General features: G+C 48.7%; 2 protein-coding genes across 6 annotated transcripts in view; one reads left to right on the top strand and one right to left on the bottom strand.

The window, feature by feature from the left end:
• The first annotated feature begins 895 nt into the window (after positions 1-895).
• PLEKHG3 (pleckstrin homology and RhoGEF domain containing G3) overlaps positions 896-22,737 on the top strand; it is a 42,683-nt gene continuing 20,841 nt past the window's right edge. Inside the window, exons 1-2 of one of the 5 annotated variants that reach the window (XM_030930640.1) lie at positions 896-1,251; positions 3,212-3,305. The gene's annotated coding sequence lies outside the window, so the exon portion shown is untranslated. Of the gene's footprint in view, positions 1,252-3,211; positions 3,306-5,441; positions 5,589-22,737 lie in introns of those variants that run through there. The other 4 variants (XM_010383702.2, XM_010383703.2, XM_010383704.2 and 1 more) reach the window with 4 other exon arrangements.
• Positions 11,132-11,975, bottom strand: LOC104678427 (divergent paired-related homeobox-like). Its single transcript, XM_010383701.2, has one exon. It carries the CDS (start codon positions 11,973-11,975, stop codon positions 11,400-11,402), a length of 576 nt encoding a protein of 191 aa, XP_010382003.2. The 3' UTR covers positions 11,132-11,399.

Below are 22,737 nucleotides of genomic sequence, written 5' to 3'. Positions count from 1 at the left end.
GCGTCCCATTCCTCCTCCCAAGGAACTAGTGATAGCGTCTAAACAGTGGGCGTTGTTACTTTTCCGGGGCCCCACTCTGGGCTTCCCTCCTCCGGGCTTGTTGGGAACAGCATCGTTTCTTCAGGATCTTTATTGATGAATTATTATGGGTTTTTGGATTTATGCTGTTGCTCAAAATCCAACATGCCTGTATTGAATGTCTCTGTCCCACATCCTCACCCCTTGCCCCCCAGTTTCCAGGGTGTGTACCTTTCCATGCACACACGGTCATATACAGAGACATAAAGACAAACGGTTCTCTTTGTTTTATAAAAACGGGGTCCTCTATCACCCAGGCTTCTGTGTTTTATTTTTCCTATTTAACAGTTCCTTGTGGAGCTGCCTTCAAGTTATCTCCTTTATCTCTTTCCCGTCAGCTTCTCAGAGGTTTGGATTTACCACTGTAAAGCGTCACAGGGATCGAGTTATGGTGAGGAATTCAAGACATGCCTTTCTGACTTGGAAAAGCGGAGATGGCCAGCTCTGGTAGGATCAGGACCCCCAGATTCGATCCCAGCTGGTGACTCACTTGGGAAAGCCCCCAGCCCCCTTCGCAGGGCCCGGTGTTCCCTGTCCGTACAAGGGGTACGTTCTGGCCTGGACATGCGCTCTCGGGAGGCAGTGATAGCAGGTCTGTGACACCAGGGTGACACCAGGGTGACCCCACCACATGCGTCTTGGTATCCTAGAGCATCTAGGCTGGCCGGGAGGGGTAGGCGGCCGGCGGGACCGACCATCCCGTGGTGTGCGCTCATTACCCTGCGGGCGTTAATCGTTAACCGCGCCCAGGCCCCGCCGCCGCCTCAGTCTTAACCCGGCTCTGGCTCGCCGCGCCGCGAAGGTTCCCCCAGCCCCCGCAGAGCCGCCAATGGCTGGACCGCAGCCGCGGGCCGGAGTCTCCACCCACAGGAAAAATTCCTGGCCCGCCCCTCCCTCGCTCCCTCGCTCCCTCCTGCCCTCCCGCTGCAGCTCCGGCTCCGCTCCCCGACTTCCTGCCGGGCGCTGGGAAGCCGCGCGCTGCCTGGGGTCCCCGGGGGACGCGCTAGCAACTGGCCGCGTCCTGGCCGGCTGAGGAGCTGGCGGTGGGCGGGAGCTGCCGGCGGCCTCGGCCCCTTCCGAGAGCGACTTTCAAACTCGCGCCCGAGTCGCTGCAGCACCTGGGCAGCCCCGCACGCGGTGCGTGTCCCGAGCCCGCGGGGCGGCGACCGCTCGGTGAGTGTACCCTGATTCTCCTCTCTCCCCTCTGTCTGCCTGCCTTCGGCGGAGCGGCGGTGCCCGCAGTCACGCTGGGGCCCCAGTCCCTTCGCGGCCCCCGTGTCAGCCCTCTGCAGGGTGAGGACCGGGGCCACAGAGGACCCGGGCCACCCTGCCGCAGAGTGCGCGAGCGCAGGAGGGTCGTGTGGGGAGACTTTTTCTGTCCTTTTTTCCCTCCACTCCGGAAACAAAAGGGGCAAAATGCGCCGGGCGGCCCCAGAGAGGCTCAGTTTGAAATCCAGGAAGCCCGCGAGGCCGCGCGCGCCCGATGGCTGGTGTTTGACTGGAGCTGTGGGCCGGGCGGGCGGACCCTTCTGCACTACGACCCGGGCCTCGGCTCCTGCCAGCCCGGGAGGAGCCTGCAGCCTGTTCCGGGTTGATGCCGCACGGTGCTCGCTGTTGGGAATCTCCGCTACCTGTCTGGGAGGGAGGAGAGTGGGGGCCAGAAGCGGGGAGCGGTAAACCCAGAGGCCACCGGCTGCCTCGACCTCGTCCACTCCTGAAGTCGTTTTGGTTCTTCGCACCCCCACACCCAGCCCTTTGGTTGGGAAAGCCAGGATAAGGCGTGCAAGCTTAAATTTTTAAGGGTTATTTAAATAGCTACTGACTCTTTGGGGCGCCTTTGGAACACAAAAGGAAGAACAGCGGGGGAAATGGAATGGTTGGAGGCTGGAGAGGTGTGGCTTTTGGGGAGGGTGGTGGTGGCGGTCGCGAAAGAGTTTGATCCTTGAGGTCACTCGCTAATCAGTTGGCAGATGTAGGTGCCTGCCCCTTGCTCTGGGGCACCCAGCAGGAGACCCACACTGCATTTACCTTACAGGAAATCCTGGACTGGGGGTTCCCAGAGTCTCCCCAGCCGTGCCTCTGCACGCAGCCCAGTCACATGGCCCTTGCTCAAGAAATAATAAGCAGGGAGGGTAATGACAGTCCCGGGCTGGGGAGGGGCTCCCAACTGAGTACATCGGCAGCCTAGCCTTAAGCAATGTGGCTCTCCAGGCCCCCTTTGTTGGACAGGGATGGGATCCTGAGAGATTAAGCCCCAACTGTTCCCCAGGAGGAAACCTAGGGAGTGAGAACCAAAAGTGTACGTTTATCTCTGTGTTATTCATCTCTCCCCTGTGGTTCCAGGCTGATCCCCTGGATGCAATGACCTCCCCTCCCCTTTGTCCCCCACTCCTTCCCCACTCCCCTGCTCTCCCCCACTCCCTTCCTGGAAGATGGGGCAACCCATTGGCTCCCTGGGTAATCAGCCCTGGGGATGGGGCAGGGAGTTGGGGTAAGAGGTACCCCCAGGCCAAGTCCTAGCTGCTGAGGGAGTGATTTGTTGAAGAGCTGCTTTGGCGTCTTTTCTACTGCCTTCTATTAGAAGCGGCATGGCAGGGAAAGTGGAAAGAGCGCTGGCCTGGTAGTGGAAGATTGATAGAGTTGACTGGGAGTCACTTGGGCTGGAAGGCCCCTTGGATTAGCCTACTCCATTTACTGGTGAAGGCAGCAGAGCCCAGAGGGGTGAGGTGATTTCAGCCTGGGACCCTATTGGACAAGTAGAAACCAGAGCTCAGTTGTCCTCATCATCTGATCTGTGTTTTTTCCAACATGATCTGGCTAATTCACTTGTCTTTTCTGACTCAGTTTCCACATGAATAAAGTGGGATTACTTGCCTGCTCTTCCTCATAGGAGCTGTGGGGAGGATCAAAGGAAGCCTCTATTGTGGAAAGTGCTCCATAAACTCCTGTTAAAACTAAAGGGCTCACAGTGGCTGGGAAGGGAGTCTCCTAGGGGTTTTACAATTTGCTGGCTATGTCCCACGTGTGTGTCACAAGGAGCTGTTAGATACCAGGAGCCATTAGTGGATGTTTAAAACACCCTGGTCTTAATATCTCAGCTCCAGAGTAAACATTTGCCTTACCAAATCTGCAGCTATCCCAGGGTCACTGTTTACGCCGGAAGAGGCCAAAGGCCACGGCCAGCGGGATGACCAGGGCCGGAGGGGGAAGGCGCCTGTGTTGCAGAGGTATGCCTTGCCCCTTCTCTTCTCCCAGCTCCCAGAACCTTGTGAAGGCTCCAGCTGTAAGCCGGGGGTGCTGGCACAAGCACAGGCCGCCCTGGCGTTGGAGGGTTAAAAGTGAAGCCCTCTGGCTATTCTCTGTTGTGTTGGGGGTTGCAGGGACTCTGGAGGCTGTTGCTTTTGCAGCTGCACTGAGGGCTGTCTTCAGCTCCTCATCTGTGCCCCCTCCCCCATCTCAGGCCGCCCCTCTGGCCCAGGCCACTGCTCTGTCCCGCCTCTCTGGCCAGCTGCAAGTCCACAGGCCTTTGTTCTGTGGCTGTAAACCCGCCCTACTCCACCCTCCCTCCCCAGCAGAAGCCCTCCAGCTGGGGCCCTGGCAGCTGGAAATCACAACTGCCAGGGGGAAGGGGCTACTGGAGCCCCCAGTGGACCTGGCAGACCCTCATTTCCTCTTGTTAAGCTCATCTGGGCCCCCCAGCTCACCTCTGGCCAGATTCCCACACCATCTGTTCTCATCTCTCCTCTCTTCCTCTGAATGAACGGATCACCTTTTTTCCCCAATACTCATGACCCTTACTTCTATTTTAAAATACTCCATTCATTTAACAGTTAAGGAGTTAGCACCTGCTATGTATGAATGCTAGATGCAGAAGACACAGCAGTGAAGAAAATATGCAATAATTATTGACCTCATGGAGCTGACTTTAGCAAAAGTGACAATAAACAAGATTGAAATAGCAAGTGTGTTAGTGATAAACAGAAATAAAAAATATTATAGGGAAGGTAGGTGTGAATTGTCATGGAAGGGATGAGGTGACAGTTTAGATAGGGTGGCCAAGGAGGCTTCCAGGAGGAAGGTACTTTTGAGGTGATGCCTGAAGGAGGTATTTTCCTTAATCTCTGCCTTCTCTTCCTTGAAGGCCAGTTCATCCCACTGTGGCATCGAGGAACAGGGTTTGGAGTTGGACACACCTTGGTTTCAAATCCCTGACTTGACAGCTCACCAGCCCTGTGGCCTTTGATGTGGTGCTCAATTCCTTTGAGCTGTGTTTCTCACCTAACATGGAATTAGTCATCATGCTTACCACATGCGGCATCGTGGCAATGTACAGTGAGGTAGCATATGTTGACTGCTTAGTAAAGACTATAGAGAGAGGTTCAATAAATTATTTCTCCAACCAGATTCTTCAGGGGTAGCATGAGATGTTTAATGTCATTGCTAAGGATTGTAGGTGCAAAGCTTTTCATTTTAGGTATTGGGCAGGAGTGGGGAATTAGAGGGAGGGTAAAATAGAAAACCTTGGCAAAAACTTTCTAGTTAGGGAGCCTTTCCTGCCCTACCCTAGATTGTAGATGGCTGAGGACGTGGGACACCCAGGTATGTGTTATGCCCGCCCCCACCACTGCATCCTACAGATAGGATGACAGGGATAGCCCTGATCAACCCCCTCTTCCTCGGAATTCCCCCTGCTTCCAGCCAGACTCAATGAATCACACCTTCTCCCTGACCTCCCTATTCTGCCTCACTGCTGGGAAGGCTGTCCACCCCTCCCCCAGCCTCCAATAGGTAAATTATGCCTGGCAGTTGGATGCAGAGGGGGGCGGGGACAAGGGGTAGGGAAAGTGAGGGAGGGGGCAGATGGCAAGTAGAGCTGTCCTAGGAAAGCCCAGAAAGGTGGCAGGAGGATTCTGGTGGAGGCTCTGAGACGGCTTGGAAGACTTTCAATAAGGGTTTGCCATGGACCAGAATTTAAAGTAATAGAGTGACAGACACAGTGAGAGCTCAGGGTTGGCTGCCTAGCTCCCAGCCGCTTCTACACAACTGATCTGCTGAGTCTCCGCCCCCCTCTGCTGGAACCACGGGCCTACAAAGGGAGGGGTGTAATCTAAAGTACCGCTGTCAAAGTTTGTGGTGAGTGGCTTCCTGGGACCCTGCCCTAGTTCAGGAAGTGAGGGATGGGCAGTGGAGGGTGAGGCCTAGGGAAGTGGTCATGGCCAGTTCCACCCCCTGCCCCACCCCCAAGTGTGTTGCTGCACACTCGGCAGCCAGGCAGGCCCTGTGATGAAGGAACTTCCTGGGCCTGCCAATTGGTGCCTGGAGATGGGTAAAAGCTAGATGATCTGATATCAGAGGAAGTTGCAAAGAGGACCCTGAACAGCCCCAAGCATGTTAGTGTTGGGTGACCTGAAGTCAGGAGAAAGAAAACTGGACAACGTGGACTAAACTGATCAGCAGGTGGCCCATCTAGAGCCACTGGTAGCCCCTCTGTCAGCTGCCTGGGGATAAAGGTTGGCCATGCTAACTGGGTTGCTATCTGGGGGACAGAAACGGTGCTGGACTCATTTTTGTGCCCCGATAGCGTTGAGAATGGTACAAAGTGTGATCAACAGGGAGTGATGGGCTTGGGCTGGGGTCCCACCCTGATATTCTGGGCTTGTGGTCTCATCTGCTGCAGCTTTTGTTCCATGGGATTAGGGAGAAGAAAGTAGTGGTAGGGTCCAGTCCAGCCCTGGGTGGGCTGTTGCCATCTGGGAATGCAAGCGCTAGGGAGAATAAGACTTTATACCGTTCTCGCGTCTGGCCTTTGGGGAGGGAGCCCTATCCAAAGCTCAAGGAATGGATTTTTAAGGACTTGCACTGTCTTTCATGCTGAGCAGACTTGGGCTGAACACAACCTGAATAGGGTTCTTGTGGGCACAGCGGTAGCTGTGCATGCAGCCTTTTGTGAAACACAGTTTGAGGGTCCTAGAAGCTGATCTGATTAGTGCCAGAATCTGGGCTGGGACTGGAAGAGAAAGATGCAGGAGGAATGAGGTCTATTTTACCTTGGGAACAGGGTCCCAAGAGGAGAGATGGGTTCCACAGATGCCGGAAGCTCTTAAAAACTCAAATCCTTTACTTCCCAGGCTGTGAGACCCTGTGTGTGTGTGTGTGTGTGTGTGTGTGTGTGTGTGTGTAGTATTTATTGGAAAGGAACCAGTCTTCTCATGCAGCTTCTATTCCTCCAGTTCATTGCTACATCCCCAGTGCCTGTTGTACAGTAGGATTCCAATAAGTGTTTGTCTAATAAGTAAGTAAAACCCTACTGTGTGACAAGACCTTAGGAATTAAGGAAATGCTCACACTCTTTATGAATGTTCTGTTCCTGACAAAGAATGTCCATAAGATTCTAAGAAGTTAACCTGTAGTCAGCTGTTCTGACAGTGGGGCAGGAAACCCTGTATTCCTGCAGCATGTAAGAAGGAGACCTACAGTCATTGGGACCTGTCTTCAAAAGCTTGCTACACATTTTGCTTCCATGCAAGGTGGCCCCAAAGTGGACAGCTGGGTGTACTTATAGCGTTGGATATAGTTCTTCCCATAATATGTTCCACAGTATCCAATAACAACTCTCCTACCCTAAACTTTTATTTGCAACTCAGCCACCCAGCGCCCTTGCTTATTTGCATGTAGCCAAGAAGTCAAGGACTCAAGTTCCTACATTTTTATTCATACCAGCCTTCTCAGACCCTGTTTAACTTACACATTTAAGCTGTGTCATGCTATGTTCAAGCTTGGAAGAAGCAGCAAATGAAGCAGGATAAAGGCCAGGCGCGGTGGCTCATGCCTGTAATCTCAGCACTTTGAGAGGCCAAGGCCGGTGGATTACCTGAGTTTGGGAGTTTGAGACCAGCCTGGCCAGCATGGTGAAACCCCGTCTCTATTAAAAATACAAAAATTAGATGGGTGTGGTGGTGGGCACCCGTAATCCCAGCTACTCAGGAGGCTTGAACCCAGGATGTGGAGGTTGCAGTGAGCCGAGATTGCGCCATTGCACTTCAGCCTGGGCGGCAAGAGTGGAACTCCGTCTCAAAAAAAAAAAAAAAAAAAAAAAAAACGAAAGAGGATAAAGAAACCAGCATTGAGGGTGAAAAAAATGACTACAGTGCAAAGTTGGCAGTGAGAGCAGACTGAGATAAAAACTCCAGGAAAAGCAAGTGCTAGCAGAAGTGCCAGAGATCTTTTTTTTTTTTTGGAGGGAGAGGGTGTGGAGGGAATGATTTGGCACTCCTTGGGTCTCTGGGGATCATCAGTTTGATAATTTATGCTTTGCTGGTAATTGTGACCCAGAGTCATCAAGAAAAGGTTAAATTGTATTCCCTTGACTCTGTTTAGGAAGGCAGGGAAGTGTATAACATATTTTCAAAAGATTCTCAGTCAGGTTGGCAAAAATTTTAAGTGTTGTTACTTAGGTAATAATATCACTGATCCTTTCAACAAGGCCAAGTAGGTGGTTTACCCCCTTCCCCTACCCCCAAATGAGGAAACCGAGTCCCCACGAGTTGGGTAACTTGCTCAGGATCGCTCAGCTAATACTTGGCAGGGATGGGGTTTGAACTTTTGGAGCACGCTCTTAGCCCTAGCCCACACTGTTTTTTTTTTTTTTTTTTTTTGAGACGGAGTCTCGCTCTGTCGCCCAGGCTGGAGTGCAGTGGCCGGATCTCAGCTCACTGCAAGCTCCGCCTCCCGGGTTTACGCCATTCTCCTGCCTCAGCCTCCCAAGTAGCTGGGACTACAGGCACCCGCCAACTCGCCCGGCTAGTTTTTTGTATTTTTTAGTAGAGACGGGGTTTCGCCGTGTTAGCCAGGATGGTCTCGATCTCCTGACCTCGCGATCCACCCGTCTCGGCCTCCCAAAGTGCTGGGATTACAGGCTTGAGCCACCGCGCCCGGCCAGCCCACACTGTTTTGAAACTCTGCGCGCTCTTGCAAATGCTGCTTTTTGGATGCCCTCTCTCCACAGGGGTTCCAGCTGGCCAAGGTTTGCCTGTGTTACAGTAGAGCCTGAATGGGTCCAATCTTAATTCAGCTCCACCAAGTAGATTGCCAGTTATCCCAAAGGGTGTTTGCCTCAGTTAAAACAAGAGGGCTTTTAATGCATTTACATTGTAAGCACCTACCTGGGTGTCACACAGCACTTTCTGAAGCCAGAAAATGACAGGGAGGAGTTGCAATTTCAAGCATCCCAGGGCTCTTTCCATCTGGAGATTTGTTCCTTTGTTTGGGTCTGGATACTGGCAAACGATGCTGTGCTGTGCAGCCTTGGTGCCTGTTGTTCCAGCTGGTCTCCAGGGTGGCTGGGGCCCATGCCAGCATAGGAGCCCCTACCCCAACCCCATGTTCTCACCATCTAGATCTGGCAAGTATTGATTTTCTTTTTCTTTTTGTCGAGACAGGGTCTCATTGTCTCACCCAGGCTGGAGTACGGTGGCACGATCATGCGTCACTGCAGCCTAGACTTCCCATGCTCAAGCAATCCTCCCACCTCAGCCTCCTGAGTAGCTGGGAACATAGGCGCTGCCATCACACTCAGCTAATTTTTTTTTTTTTTTTTTTAATTTTGGTAGAGACAGGAGCTCACTATGTGGCCCAGCCTGGTCTTGAACTCCTGGGCTGAAGAGATCCTCCCGCCTAAACCTCCCAAAGTGGGATTCCAGGCATGAGCCACCACACCCGACCTTCTTCTAAAATTAACTTCTGCTTCCCACACGTACTTTTTAAATTCATCTGGAATGTATTTTTGTGTGTGTGACACTGGTTCATATACAACCCCGTGAGGAGCTTAACAAACATACTGCTCTCTGAGTCTCACCCCAGATTGGACCAATAAAATAAAACTATCTTGGGGGTAGAGGCCCAGGCATGGTTGTGAAATGCCCCAGGTGACTTTTCTGTATAGCCATGGTTGAAAACCACTCAACCTTGTAAGATGGAGCTGATTTTATTTTTTCCAGAGGAATAGCCAGTTTTTCCGGCACTGGTTATTTCATAGTCTGTACTATTTCCTACTGACTGGTTTCTTTTTATGATATTTATTATTTATTTATATATTTGTTTTTTAATTTATAGCTTTGTCGAGATGTATTTCACGTATTTTAAAATTTGCCCACGTAAGGTGTATAGTTCATTGGTTTTTAGTATATTCAGTGTTGTACAATTATCACCACTATCTAAGTTTAAAACATTTTTAGAAGTCCAGTGCGCTGTCCATTGTGCCACAGAGCCATACTAAGTTTATTTTTTTAATTTTTTTTTGAGACAGAGTCTCGCCCTGTCACCCAGCCTGGAGTGCAGTGGCGGGATCTCAGCTCACTGCAAGCTCCGCCTCTCGGGTTTACGCCATTCTCCTGCCGCAGCCTCCCTAGTATCCTGGACTACAGGCGCCCGCCACCTCGCCTGGCTAGTTTTTTTTTTTGTATTTTTTAATAGAGACAGGGTTTCACCGTGTTAGCCAGGATGGTCTCGATCTCCTGACCTCGTGATCCGCTCGTCTCGGCCTCCCAAAGTGCTGGGATTACAGGCTTGAGCCACCGCTCCCGGCCCATATTAAGTTTAAAACATTTTTATCACCCCCAAAAGAAACCCTGTGCCCGTTAGCAGTAATTTCCCATATTCCCCTTCCCCCAGTCCTAGGCAACCACTAATATGCTTTCTGGCTCCAAACTTGTCTACTCTGGACATTTCATATAAATGGAATCATACAATATGTAATCTTTTGTGACTTTTTTCGTTTAGCCTGATGTTTTCAAGGTTCACCCATTTGTAGCATGCATCAGTACTTCATTCTTTTTTCCTGCTGAATAATATTCCTTTGCATGGGTGTCATACATTTTGTTTATCTGTTCATCAGCTGATGTTCTGTTGAGTTGTTTCCACTCTTTGGCTATTATGAATACTGCTGATATGAACATTGATGTACAAGTTTTGTGTGGACATATGTTTTTGGTTCTCTAAGGTGTATATGTAGCATTAGAATTGCTGGGTGATAAGGTAACTCTATGTTTAACTTTTTTGAGGAACTGTTAAGTTGTTTTCCAAATAGGCTTAACTATTTTACATTCCCACCAGCAATGTACAACAGTTCTGATTTCTCCAGATCCTTACCGACACTTGTTATTGTCCATCATTTTGATTTCAGCCATCCTAGTGGGTATGAAGTAGTATTAATTATGGTTCCAGGGGCATTTCCCAAAGTCAGTGATGTTGAATACCTTTGCATGTGTTTATTGGGCATGTGTATAGTGCCTTTGGAGAAATATCTTCAGATCCCTTGCCCATTTTTAAATTGAATTCTCTTTTTATTATTGAGTTGTAAGGGTTCTTTATATATTCTGGATATAAGTTCATTGTCAAGTATACAATTTACAGATATTTTCTCACATTCTGTGATTTGTCTTTTCATTTTCTTGGTAGTATGCCTGTGAAACACAAAAGTTTAAAATTTTGATGATGAAGTACGATTTATTTTTTCTTTTGTTGCTAGTGCTTTTGGTGTTGTACCTAAGAAACCATTGCTCACTTAGGTTCATAAAGATTTACTCCTATCTTTTCTTCTAAGCGTTTCATAGTTTTAGCTCTTACATTTAGGTCTATGACCCATTTTGACTTTTTTGTATATGGTTTGAAATAGGTGTCCAGATTCATTCTTTTGCATGTGAGGATCCAGTTGTCCTGGCACCTTTTGTTGAAAAGACTATTCTTTCCCTATTGAATTGTCTTGGCACCCTTGTTGATCAATTGCCAATAAATGTGTTGTTTTGTTTCTGTAATCTCAATTCTCTTTCATTGATATATGTAACTGCCCTTATGCCAGTACCATATGATCTTGATAACTATAGCTTTGTAGTAAGTTTTGAAATCAGGATGTATGAGTCCCCCAACTTGGTTCTTTTTCAAGGTTGTTTTGGGTATTCTGGGTCCCTTGCTTTTCCATATGAATTTTGGGATCAGCTTGTCAATATCTGCAAAAAAAAAAAAAAAAAAAAAAAAAAAAAAAAAAAATCAACTCTATTTTGATAGAGATTGTGTTGCATCTTTAGATTGATTTGTTGAGTATTGCCATCTTAACAATGTTAAATATTCCATTCCATGAACGAGGAATGTCTTTTAGGTCTTCTTTAATTTCTTTCAACAGTGTTTTGTGGTTTTCAGCATGCAAGTCTTATACTTCTTTCGTTAAATATATTCCTAAGTATTTTATTCTTTTTGCTGCTATTATAAATGGGAGTCTTTTCTTTCTTTCTTTTTTTTGTAATTATCATCTCTTTTTTTTGTATTTATCATCTCTCTCGACTTTGGAGAGATGAACAGGCAGAAGACCCAGCATGGAAGCTTGGAGCGCAAACTTGGGATTCCAAAATGGGGTAGAGGCAATATATATTAGGATCTTGGCAGCAGCCAAAATGGACTATTCTGTGGCCAACGAAGTCATTTGCAGACACCTTGAGGTTGGGGTACAGGATGAGCTGGAATGAGGGGACTTGTTGACCCGTGTACACCAGGCTGATCGGGTGAGCAGCACGGGGCAATCTGGGTAGTGTGTCTGCATTTCTCGGGCTGACTCTGGTGGTAACCCCACCCTCTGGTACTGGCGGTTGTGGAGTTTCTTGTTTTTGATGAATATGCTTGCATTTGGCTTTCTTGAGTTTTGCTCTGTGATTCTTGAACCAGACCTGCAGTACTGTTGGGTATATGTCTATTTTCGAGGCCATTTCTTTCTGAAGGCTGGGGTTTGGGTATGGGTTCTCATTGAACAAGATGTTCAGATCTTCCAGTTGCTTCTTAGTGAACATGGTTCGTTTTCTGTGTGAATGCATCTGGTCCTTGCCTTTACAAAGATCCTCTGAGCCTGGCATGTTTCAATCCAGATGTGTGCCTGGGTTCAGGTCCAGGGATCGGGAGTCTTTTCTTAATTCCATTTTATGATTGTGCATTGCTAGTGTACAGGAATAAAATAGACTTTTGTGTGTTGATCTTGTATTCTGGTACATTGCTGAACACTTTTATTGGTTCTAATAGTTTTATAGTAGATTACTTAGGATTTTCCATATACAAGTTCATGTTATCTATGAATAGAGATTGTTTTATTTCTTCTTTTTCAACCCAGATCTCTTCTGTTTATTTATCTTGTCTAATTGCCCTGGCTAGAACTCCAATATCAAATATGGTGGCAAGACTGGATATCCTTGTCTTCTTACTAACCTCAGTGAAAAAGCATTGTCTTTCTCCATTAAGTATGATGTACCTGTGGGTTTTTCATGGATGCTCTATGTAAGATTGGGGATATTCGCTTCTCTTCCTAGATTGTTGAGTGTTTTTATCATAGAATAGTGTGGGGTTTTGTCAAAATTTTTTTCTGGGTGTATTGACGTGATCAGGTGATTTTTACACTTTATCCTGTTATCAACTTGAATTATTTTAATTAATTTTTAGATGTTAACCTAATCTTGCATCTCTGGGATAAATCCCACTTGGTCATAATGTATATTCCTTTTTATGGTTGCTAGATTCAATTTGTTAGTATTTTGTTGAGGATTTTTGTGTCTATAAGGAATGTGGGATTGTAGGTTTCTTTTTTCTGATACCTTGTCTGGTCTTGATAGCAGGATAATGTCTTCATAGAATGAGTTGGGAAATATTTCCTGCTGTTTTTTTGTGGGGTGAGAGTCTGTGAAGAACTGATGTGAATTATTCTTTGAATGTTTAGTAGACTTCACCAGGGAAGCCATCTAGTCCTGAGCTTTTCTTTATTGGAAGTTTTAAAGTTACAAATTTAATCTCTTGTTTAGACTTTTTATTTTTAAATCTGTCAGTGGTTTGTGCCCTTCTAGAAATTTGTCTGTTTCACCAAAGTTATCCAGTTCATTGGCATATAGTTCATGACATTTCTTTATCATCCTTTAAGATATTTTTGTCTTTGGTGTTCTGCATTTATACTATATACAAGTTATCCAATTCATTGGCTTATAGTTCATGACATTTCCTTATCATCCTTTAAGATATTTTTTGTCTTTGGTGTTCTGCATTTATACTATAAACAATATGTCTGAATGTGGGCTTATTTGAAGTTTAACTTGGTGTGTGCCTTCAATCTGAGGACTAAAGTCTATCCTTAGTTCTAGAAAGTTCATATACATTATCTCTTTGAAATTTGCACCTTCCCCCATTTCCTTTTTTTTTTCCTCTGTGGACCTCTAAGTCTATTAATGTTTATATTTCCTACCTTATTTCTTTGAATTAAATTCAGGATGATTTCTTTAGTTTATCTTTCACTTAACTAATTCTCTCTTTAGCTGTGTTTAATTTTCTATTTAACTATTGGGTTTTAAATTTCAATATTGAATATTTTATTTTCATGTATTGCTTTTTCTAATTGGCCTGTTCCTTACCCCCTTGTACTATCATCTTCTTTTATTAAGGTTTTTATCTCTTTTATATTTCCAGTCATTTAAACTATTCATCTCTAAACATCTTTTGTAGACCTATTCTTTAATTTCTAGTTCTTTGAGTGCCAGTTTGTTCCATTTTCTGACTTCCTTATGATGGTTTGTTTCCTTGTGTGGTTTGAAATTTCAGATGGGATACTTCAAGGTTTTGGAAGTGTGCACTTATTGGTGATGATGAGGTCTAGGGCATAGGAGACGTGTGAGTGGATGGCTATGGTGGGGTAGAGGAAAAGACTGTTGGAAGGCTCGTCCCCCAATGCCTCACATGTCTGGCTGCTTCTTGCAATACAGGTCTCTGCTCTAGAGTCACCTCTGTAATGCCTTCCCAGGCCTCCCTAGCTAGTGGAAATTCCCATCTCTCAATCACACTCTGTTTTCCCTCCTCTATTTTTTTCATAGCACTTAAACACTTTCCAAAAATGTGTTAGTTATTTGTCTACTTTTTTGTGGCCGTCTTCCTCACTGGAATGTAAGCTCCATGAGAATGAGGATTTGTCTTATTCACTGCTGTGTCCCTAGCATGTGGCACATGGTTTATACTGTCAATAAATGTGAGTGAATTTGAGTAGTCTTCTTTTCACACAGGAAGTCATCCCAACCGTGATTCTGAAGCTTTCTTCTGGGCTGGGTATGACCAGGCAGCAGAGAGGAGGTGAACAGCTTGGCCTTCCCTTCCCACACTTAATACCTGTGCTCCCATTGGGGATGCCTTTTTCTCCCAGCACAAAAGCCCCCCAAATACCATCCATCTTGTGTGCTTCCGCCTTCTTCTGGCATGTTTTTACACAGTGGCCAAAATGAGAAGTAGGGATTTGAGTGCCAGAGGACCCGGGGGAAAAAAGAGCACAAAACGCTGGAAGACCTGGTTCTTACCTTTAGGAGGTTGTTACTGAGTTGAGGCAACAGAACACTCAGAGAAAACAGCTTGGAATACTTGCTACTCACTGAGACCCCGTGCAGGTTGGTACCCCCACTGCAAGAGTGTGTGGGTAGAGAAGGAAGGCCTGTGTCTTGGGGTTGTCTACTGCTGGTTACATACCGTTTCTGGAGACATCTACAGGTGAGTTATGAATTCCCAGGCGAGTTCATTTTGGCTCCTTTCTGAGGTTGCCCCATACTCTAGGAACTTGTGAGCAAAAAGTGTTACTTATAAGCAAAAAGTGCGTGAGGGCATTCCTAGGAATGGTGAGAGATGGCCTTCTTTGCTCATCTCTTGGACCCTGTGGGAGGTTGTGGAGAGAATGGTGAAAGGCACAGGGACTGGATTCCAGCAAACCCTGGCTCCCACACTTCCCTGACTGTATGGCCCTGGGTACCGGAGTGTTATGAGGAGATTATGTAGAGAATGTGTTTTGCCTTATGTCTGGTATACTCGAATAAATGCTAGCTGGGGTTATTTCAGCCAGGTATTTGGACAGCCACTTGTGCCTCAGTTTCGTGACCTGTAAAATAGTGATGGCCACCTGTCCATCCTCTCTGCCCCTACTATTGTGAGGGCAGAAGGGTTAATTATCTTTCAGCCTCGAGGGCCTGGAGTGGGGGAGGTGCTGCATAAACAGAGCATTGTTGTGCCGCTGAATGATCTGGCTTTGTTCTGGAGTCTTCAGTATGTGACTTCCTGCAGTTAGTATCCCCTGTGCTTAATTGCTGGAGGTTTGTGCAGGTCCTCACCCCTGTGGCCCTCACCTCCCAGGGCTGTGGCCTGGGTCTTTACCCAGTGGCGACCTGCAGAATTGTGTCGGGAAGTTGTATTTCCTGGGCTAGGGCCCCCCAGCAATCAGGAATGAGAGAAATGCAGAAAGTATGACCCACACGCGGAACTGGTTCTGAATAGAACGTTTATTGACGAAGTTTTGCAGGAGGCGGCGGGCGCTTTAATTCCCGAGGCTGTTGGTGGCAGCTCACTGCTCACTCCAAGCCTGTTAACTGCTGGGCTGCCAGTGCTGGGGACAATGCGGCTGCCCGGCCCCTTGCCACCCTCGTGGTGCCCGGATGGGAGCCCTCCTGAGGAAAGCGGTAGGTACCCGGCTGGGACCACGCCAGGGGATGGGAATGGGGTGGGATGGGGACTCTTTCAACTCCAGGCCTCTAAGCCTTGCCTGACTTCCCCCAGGAAACCCAGCCAATCACAGGCTTTGGGGTAAAAGGCAGGTTTTTCCCTTTGGGTTAGACACTGAGGACCATAAAGGGAGCAGGTGTAGGTGAACTGCTTTTCTTAGTGAACTGTCATGTGGCTGGGTGACAGCAAGACAGTCCTTTTGGTTCTGCTGGGGGCTTCAGGGGGACTTCTCGTCTTGAACATTTGGAGTTGGGTGGTTAGAGAAGGTCATGTAGGACCCTACACACACACACACACACACACACAGACACACACGCGCACACACACACACACACAAGCAGAGTTAATCTCCCACTTCTTCCTGATGTTTCCTTTTCCCAGAATCCACAGAGGGTGGTTGTTTTGGATCAAACCAAGCGGCAGCTGGTAGAGCAGTTGAAAGGAGGTTATTCCCCTGCCCTGTCTCCTCCCCAGTAGGCAGCAGACCCCGATCCCGACCGTGGTACCCACCATGTCATAGCTCTGAGCAGCAGGTGCATGGATATCGGGGCAGATCGACCCCAAATCAAGGCCTCACTTTTCCACGAGTAGAGGCTGCTTCCTGGGCCGTGTCTCTACACGTGTGCACCCCAGAATTGGGATTGGGTAATGCTGCCCCACCGGTCTGAATTCTGGTCCATGTATCCTCCCAGCTGAGGCAGGAAGGTGCCCCTCCTCTACCCAGAAACTGGTTGGATGAGTTTCTTAGGCCTCTCTGGTGAGGTCCTTTAGAAGGGGAAGCGGGAAACACAGGGGAATGGGGGAAGGAGTTATGGGTGGAGAGGAGCCCCCTGGGCTCTGTAGGATAGGGGAAGTGTGTGAGGCCCTGCTGGCTGAAGGGCTGGCCGCCTTTGGGAATTTGCATATGTGTTTGTGTGTGTGTGTGTGTGTGTGTGTGTGAGTCCATAAAGTCTGCTTTGGAAAATCCACTTTCCTAACTTCTCTGGGTCAGGCACCAAGCCCAAGGTCAGAGCCCAGGGCAAAGAAAGGGGGTGTGTTGGAGCTCTTCTCTTGCTGTATCACCTTCAAAGAAGAGGCAAGGCCTGAGGGAGGGGGAAGGCCAGGTTGTCTACAGAACTTTCTGGGTCTGGAGGCTCATGCTTGGAATTGGGAGGGGAGTTGTGTTTTAGGGAATTGCCCTGGCAGCCTTGCCTCCAAGCCACCATTCTGATGTGCTTGGGAGGGGAAAGTGAGAATTGGGGGAAGGAAAAAACCCTTGGGTAGTAAGATGCACACAAGCTCCTCCCCAAGCCCAGTTGAGAGCTGCTAGCCTGAAATCCCACTGAGAGATTTCTTCCATTTAAGAACTGACATCTCAGTTTTCCGGAGTAGGTGTTCTCTTCCTGCTCCTACAGCAGTTAATTTAAATGTAGCTTCATCTCTTCACGTATATATTGGGTCTCATTTCTTCCCCCTTTACAAGGGTTGGAACGGGTCTCATTCTTCTTTCTAGCCAATGTTTCCCCAATCTCTTGCTCCTCCTTGAAGCTGTCTCTGAACAGCCAGCACCTTCCTGGCTTCTGCATTCTTCTCGAACACTCCTTGGCTCTGGGACACCTGCAGCCACAGCCCATATCATGGTTTGGACCTTTTTAGGGCACATTCTTACACCTCGTCTCATGGAGCCCCATTTCCACGTGTCTTGGTAGTTGTTCTTCCAGACCTGGCTTGGATCTGTCCTTTCCCACAAAGCCACGTGGATTCCTTCCATCTGTCCTTGGCCTGCCTTACAGCCTAGCCTCTTGTTGCCAGATGCCTGGGGTATGGGGGTGGTCTGGGTCCTCTCAGGACTCAGCTGCTCTCTTGGCAGCAAATGCACTCAGATCTCTTCACCTGGCAAAAGCCTACTCATCATTTATGACTCCGCTAAGATGTCACCTCCTCCTAGAAAGCTTCCTGGTCCCCCAAGTAGCACTAGCTACTCCTTCTTCTGTTAGCACAGTTATTTATTCATGCTTTTGTACTAGGACTCAAGGCATTGTTTTGTGAATACTCTGTTTATGTGGCCATTTTTCCTTCTGAAGTTCAAGTTCTTCAAAGACAGGGACAATGTATTTTTCATGTCATATCTCCAGGGCCTGGCATTCATGTTCAGGAGTGTTGAATAAGTTCCCAAACTGGAGACAGTCTTGAACTCCCATACTGCTCACAACTGGATTCTCTCCCTCCTTTTCCTACAGATGCCTTGTCTTGTTTTGCCTTGTCTTGTTTTGCCTTATAGCATATAAGCTCTGAAAAGTGGGGTCTGTGTGTGACTTGTCCTAACTGCAGGGCTGCCATGATGTCTTTGTGCACAGTAGGTGCTTGGTAAACAGCTTAGGTCGGAACATTACTAGGGTTATCTTCAAATCAGAGAGAGATTGAGTCACAAAGAGCCTGCTGACTTGCTCCTGATCATGCAGTGGCTAGGCAGAGCTAGGGTAGTTTGGAGGAATGCTGTCTGTAGTCCCCAGGCTCTTTCATACACATTCTTCTGCTTTTCCGTTTTTTGATATTCCTCGTGACTTAGGAATGGGTCTGCACTGGAGCCCTTCCCAGTACCTTGCTGTTTTGTCTTACGCCCTGGCCCTCCCAGATGTCTACCCTGCAGATGGGTTTAAAACCCAGGCACCAGTGTCAAGGATGGTTTTTGTTAATCACTTATTTGTGCTTTTGCTCTCTGAAGTTGCCTTAACTTCTGTTCTTGCTCAGGCGTGCGGTGCCCCCTGGCCCTGTTCCTCTCCAGCTCCCGGTAGTACATGCCGTCTCTCTGTGTGGATCCCTGAGGAATGCACCCTGTCTGCTATAGTGAGCGGCGGGATTTGGACTCACTTAATACTTCGTCTCTTGGCTTGACCTCCTGTTGGGTATGGGTTTCAGGCTACTTTTCCTTTCCAGCTGAACTGCTGTGTGTCTGCCCTTAGAAGATCATGGTCTGTATTGATGTTGAGATCATAGAAGATGGATGAACACATGGGTTGTCGGGGAAGGTTAGGTCATGCTGGTTCACCAAGTTTAACTTGTATCATTATTATTAATTTGAGATGTGGGTCAAACATTGTAGGTACAAGGCAGAAAAATCTCATTGTCTTGATGCTTGCAGAACAAATAAGTGATTTATCCGTTATCATCATCACCACCACCACCACCGTTCTCAGTGGGCTTACTGTGTGTCAGATGTATGGGTTACTTACTTATATCATCTCAACCCTGGAGACAACCCAGTCAGGTTGGCATTATTACTATGCCTATTTTCCTGATGAGGAACTTGAAGCTTGGTGAGGTGAAGTGACTTGCCCAAGGGCACATACATCCAGGAAAAGTGGAGGGCCTGGAGTTCAGACGGGGTCTGCCTGACTCCAGAGCCAGTGGATGAGTTTACTGCATTTGACCTCTGTGGGCACCACTGCATCTGTGCATATTCTCTTTTCTGCCGAGAAAGCAGAGGGACCCAATGGGGCCCCTCCACACCCACTTGGTTCCCAGTGAGATTCTCCAGTGCCTTTGAACCTGAGGCAGTAGTAAAATGCAGCTTCCTCCTACCCGCCCACCCGACTGCAGCCTAGAGGCCTCGAAACAAGCAGCCCCTGAAATGGGGATGAGGCTGGAAAGATGGCGAATTTGCAGGGCTGGGTTCTTGAACTTTGCTGGTAAGTAGCAGCGGTTCTGTGAGCCTTTTTGACCTCAAGATGAGAGAGGTGGGGCCTCTGGGAACTTTGGATCTGTCTGTGATTTCCAGGGGGGTAATTTCTAGTAACACCTTTTAGGGCTTTCTTTGGCTGTTCCATTTTTGGGGCACATTGCATAGTGACAAGTTGTGCTGGCACCCAAGTGACCTCTACCCTGGCTGTGAACAAGAGCAATTTATAATAAACAATAATTTCCCCATTTGGCTTTAGCAGATGTTTACATGAAACTTCCTGGGACATTTGCAGAGAGACCAGATCATCATAGCCCCTTTTCTAAACTTGGCCACTTTCCCCTTCCTCTCAGTCTCCTGTGGCTGGTCACCTAGTATGTAGTCCAGCGGGGCAGCTGTGCCATGCTCTAGCTCCCTGTCTGGGGCCAAGTAGGATGGGACTACCAGGGTGAATGAGCAGTCACCAATCCTGGCGCTTCTTGGTTGATCGGAAACTTGCTGGCAGTGACTAATGTGGAGACTCATTAGACTAGGAGGAACTGGCTTTGGTCTTGACCTCACCCACTGTTTACCTTTCTCTTGACTGTGTGAGTGGTGAGCTCATCCACGCACCATCTCACAGTCCTTCCAGCAGGCATTTATTGAACACCTGATGTGCCTTGCTCTCTGGGGCCGAAGGGAAGGTATGGGAAAGAAGGCCCAGCCCACTGGGTTTTACTGTATCGGCCAGAAGAGATGCATGTACATATCAAGCCCCAAGACCAATGCTTTAAGTGACACTCAGGGTGTTTCGAGTTTAGAGGAGTACATTACTTCCCTGTTGCCACTGTAACAAATTCTGCAATCTTAGTGGCTTAAATCAACACACATTTGTTGTCTTAAAGTTCTAGAGATGAGAAGTCAGACTGGGTTTGCATGGCCAGGTTCCTTCTGCAGGATCCAGGGCAGAATTTGTTTCCTTGCCCTTCCTAGCTTCCCAGGCTGCCTGTATCCTTGGCTTGTGGCCCCTTCCTCCACCTTCAAAGCCAGCAGTGTAGCATCTTCCAGTCTCCTTCTCTCTGGCCCTCTGCTTTTATTGTCAAACTTCTGTCTGACCCTGACTCCTGCCGAATTCCCCTTATGAGGACCCTTATGTTCACATCAGACCCACCCGGCCAATCCAGGATAATCTCCCATCTTAAGACCCTTGATTTGATCACATCTGCCTTCTATGTCCCTTTTGCCATATAAGGTGACATTCATAGGTTGAGGGTCAGGCTGTAGATATCCTTGGGTGGGGGCGTGATTCAGCTTACAGTAGTGTGTCTCTTGGGAAATGGGAAATGGTTGAGGAGGCCTTTCTGAAGGAGGTGATTGCTAAATGTGTATAGGCAGAGGGTCTGGGGACACATTCCAGGTTTGAGAGACAATATGGGCACATGTTGGGGAGGTGGGGATGGGGGGGTATGGATGAACAGCCCTCCCTCTGAGCAAGGTGCCTGGCTTTCCTTTCCTTCCAAGGCCAGGCCGAGGGAATTTTCTGGACTTCAGTTGCAGGCCTAGACTTTCTCCTGGAGTCCATGTGGGAGGGCTCCCCTGGCACCACACAGTCCTTTTCCTTCCTGGCAGCTGTGGTCCTGCTGCAGGGACCCAGCCAGACTGCATGGGCCCTGCTGCTCTTAGGTGGTGGGAAAATGCATTCCCGAGGGAAAATGAATTTGAGCCAGCTGGGCTGGGTTTGGGTGGCCCAGAAACCTTGGTCACACTGTTGGCACAGCCTCTGCAGGCAGTCACGTTGCTCACATGCACACAAAGTCACTCCCCGGGGAGCCTTCTCTCGAGCTTTATTAGGGTGCTCAGGGCTCCTGAATCTCCAGGAGGGAAGGGAGGGGTCAGAGTGAGGAAACTGCTGGGAAAAGGGGCAAGAGTCCCCTAGGAGGGGGTCCTCTTCTCCCCCAGGAGAGCCCCTAGGGTGCGGGGAGCAATGGGAACAGACAGGCAAGAGCTGGGCCTCTGGGGACAGTTTGGGAGCAGGGTGGCCCAGAGTGGTGCCAAGTTGCGGGTAAGAGCACAGCTGAGGGATTTCACCATCTTAGTTGAGATCTTAATTGAGAGAGATCTCTCTCTGAAAGTTCACATTGCTTCCACACTGTTTTTTCTGGAAAAGTTCTAGCTTTTCTCTATTGCTTCCTTCTGGCACCCTTTTTGAAAAGATTCCAAAAGTGCCGTCGTGGGGATTGTTTTGGGGAAGGACAAAAGCTGCTGGGCCACCCTGGCTTTGAGAGCCCTTGGAATGTTTAGCAGATGATGTAGTTGAGGGATGAAGGCCACACAGGAGGGCTGCGCCATCGCTGTCCCTCAGCGAGGACTTTCTTTCTTTGTTTTTGAGATGGAGTTTCACTCTTGTTGCCTAGGCTGGAGTGCAGTGGTGCGATCTCCCTGCAACCTCCCGAGTTGCTCCCTGCAACCTCCCGGGTTTGAGCAATTCTCTGGCCTCAGCCTCCTGAGTAGCTGGGATTATCGGTGCATGCCACCACACCCAGCTAAGTTTTGTATTTTTAGTAGAGATGGGATTTCCTCATATTGGTCAGGCTGCTCTCGAACTCCTGACCAAAGGTGATCCGCCCACCTCGGCCTCCCAAAGCGCTGGGATTACAGGCGTGAGCCATTGCGCCTGGCCATGAGGACTTTCCCTGTGTGCAGGTGTCGTGTGGATTCCTCCCGACTGGGGCCTTTGGAGCAGCTGCCCCTGGGGACCCCCCTCGCTCCTTTTCTGCCTGGCTCCAAAGCAGCTGTGGTGCGGTGTGGCTTCTGATTCTTGAGCGTGGGGTGAAGGACGGTGGACGAAACGATGACATCAGCCTCTCTGAACCAGAATGTTTTCTGTGGAGTCTCTCGTGTGCCCACCAGAGGGTTCACCCCCAAGTGTCCTCTTCTCCTCTCCTACCTTGTCCTCAGCTCACTGACCTGGGAGGGAGAGCCAGTGGGAGTGGGCTGACTCCTGGGCATTCCCCAGGACTAGAGACACAGAGTTCCAGAAGGCTGTGACCCTGTGGGATGGGGGAGGAGCAGGGTCCCATTGCCTCAGTGACAGGAGGCCTGAGGACAGAACACTGAGGCTGTTGCGGGTTATGAGGGTGTGCCTTTTTTCTCCTTGTTCGGTCAGAATGGGGCATGGTGCTGAGGCGTAGTGGGGAGGGGAAGGATGTGGCTTCAGTCTACTGTGCTGGGAATCCAGGGGCCTGCTGCAGCCTGCCTGCCTCTGCACCTGCAATATTCAGGGACGCTCCTTCAGAGGACAGGTGTGGGTGGAGGAAGGGTGTGGTTTAGGCTTAAATTTAAAGAAAAAAAAGAAACCTCTCTCTCTCCCCCTCGATCCTTAAAGGTGTATGTCTGAGCTGCTTCTTAGGCCCATCAAAAAGAAAGCTTGGCTGGGTATGGTGGCTCATACCTGTTAATCCCAGCACTTTAGGAGG

The sequence above is a fragment of the Rhinopithecus roxellana genome, chromosome 5 (genome assembly GCF_007565055.1).
Source record: "Rhinopithecus roxellana isolate Shanxi Qingling chromosome 5, ASM756505v1, whole genome shotgun sequence".
NCBI lineage: Eukaryota > Metazoa > Chordata > Mammalia > Primates > Cercopithecidae > Rhinopithecus > Rhinopithecus roxellana.
Note: the sequence above shows the minus strand (reverse complement) of the source record. Positions and strands in the feature narration are given on the sequence as shown.

Bases quoted from the DNA above. Each gene is read 5' to 3' on its own strand.
- LOC104678427 (XM_010383701.2), bottom strand. From the start codon at position 11,975: ATGCCAGGCTCAGAGGATCTTTGTAAAGGCAAGGACCAGATGCATTCA.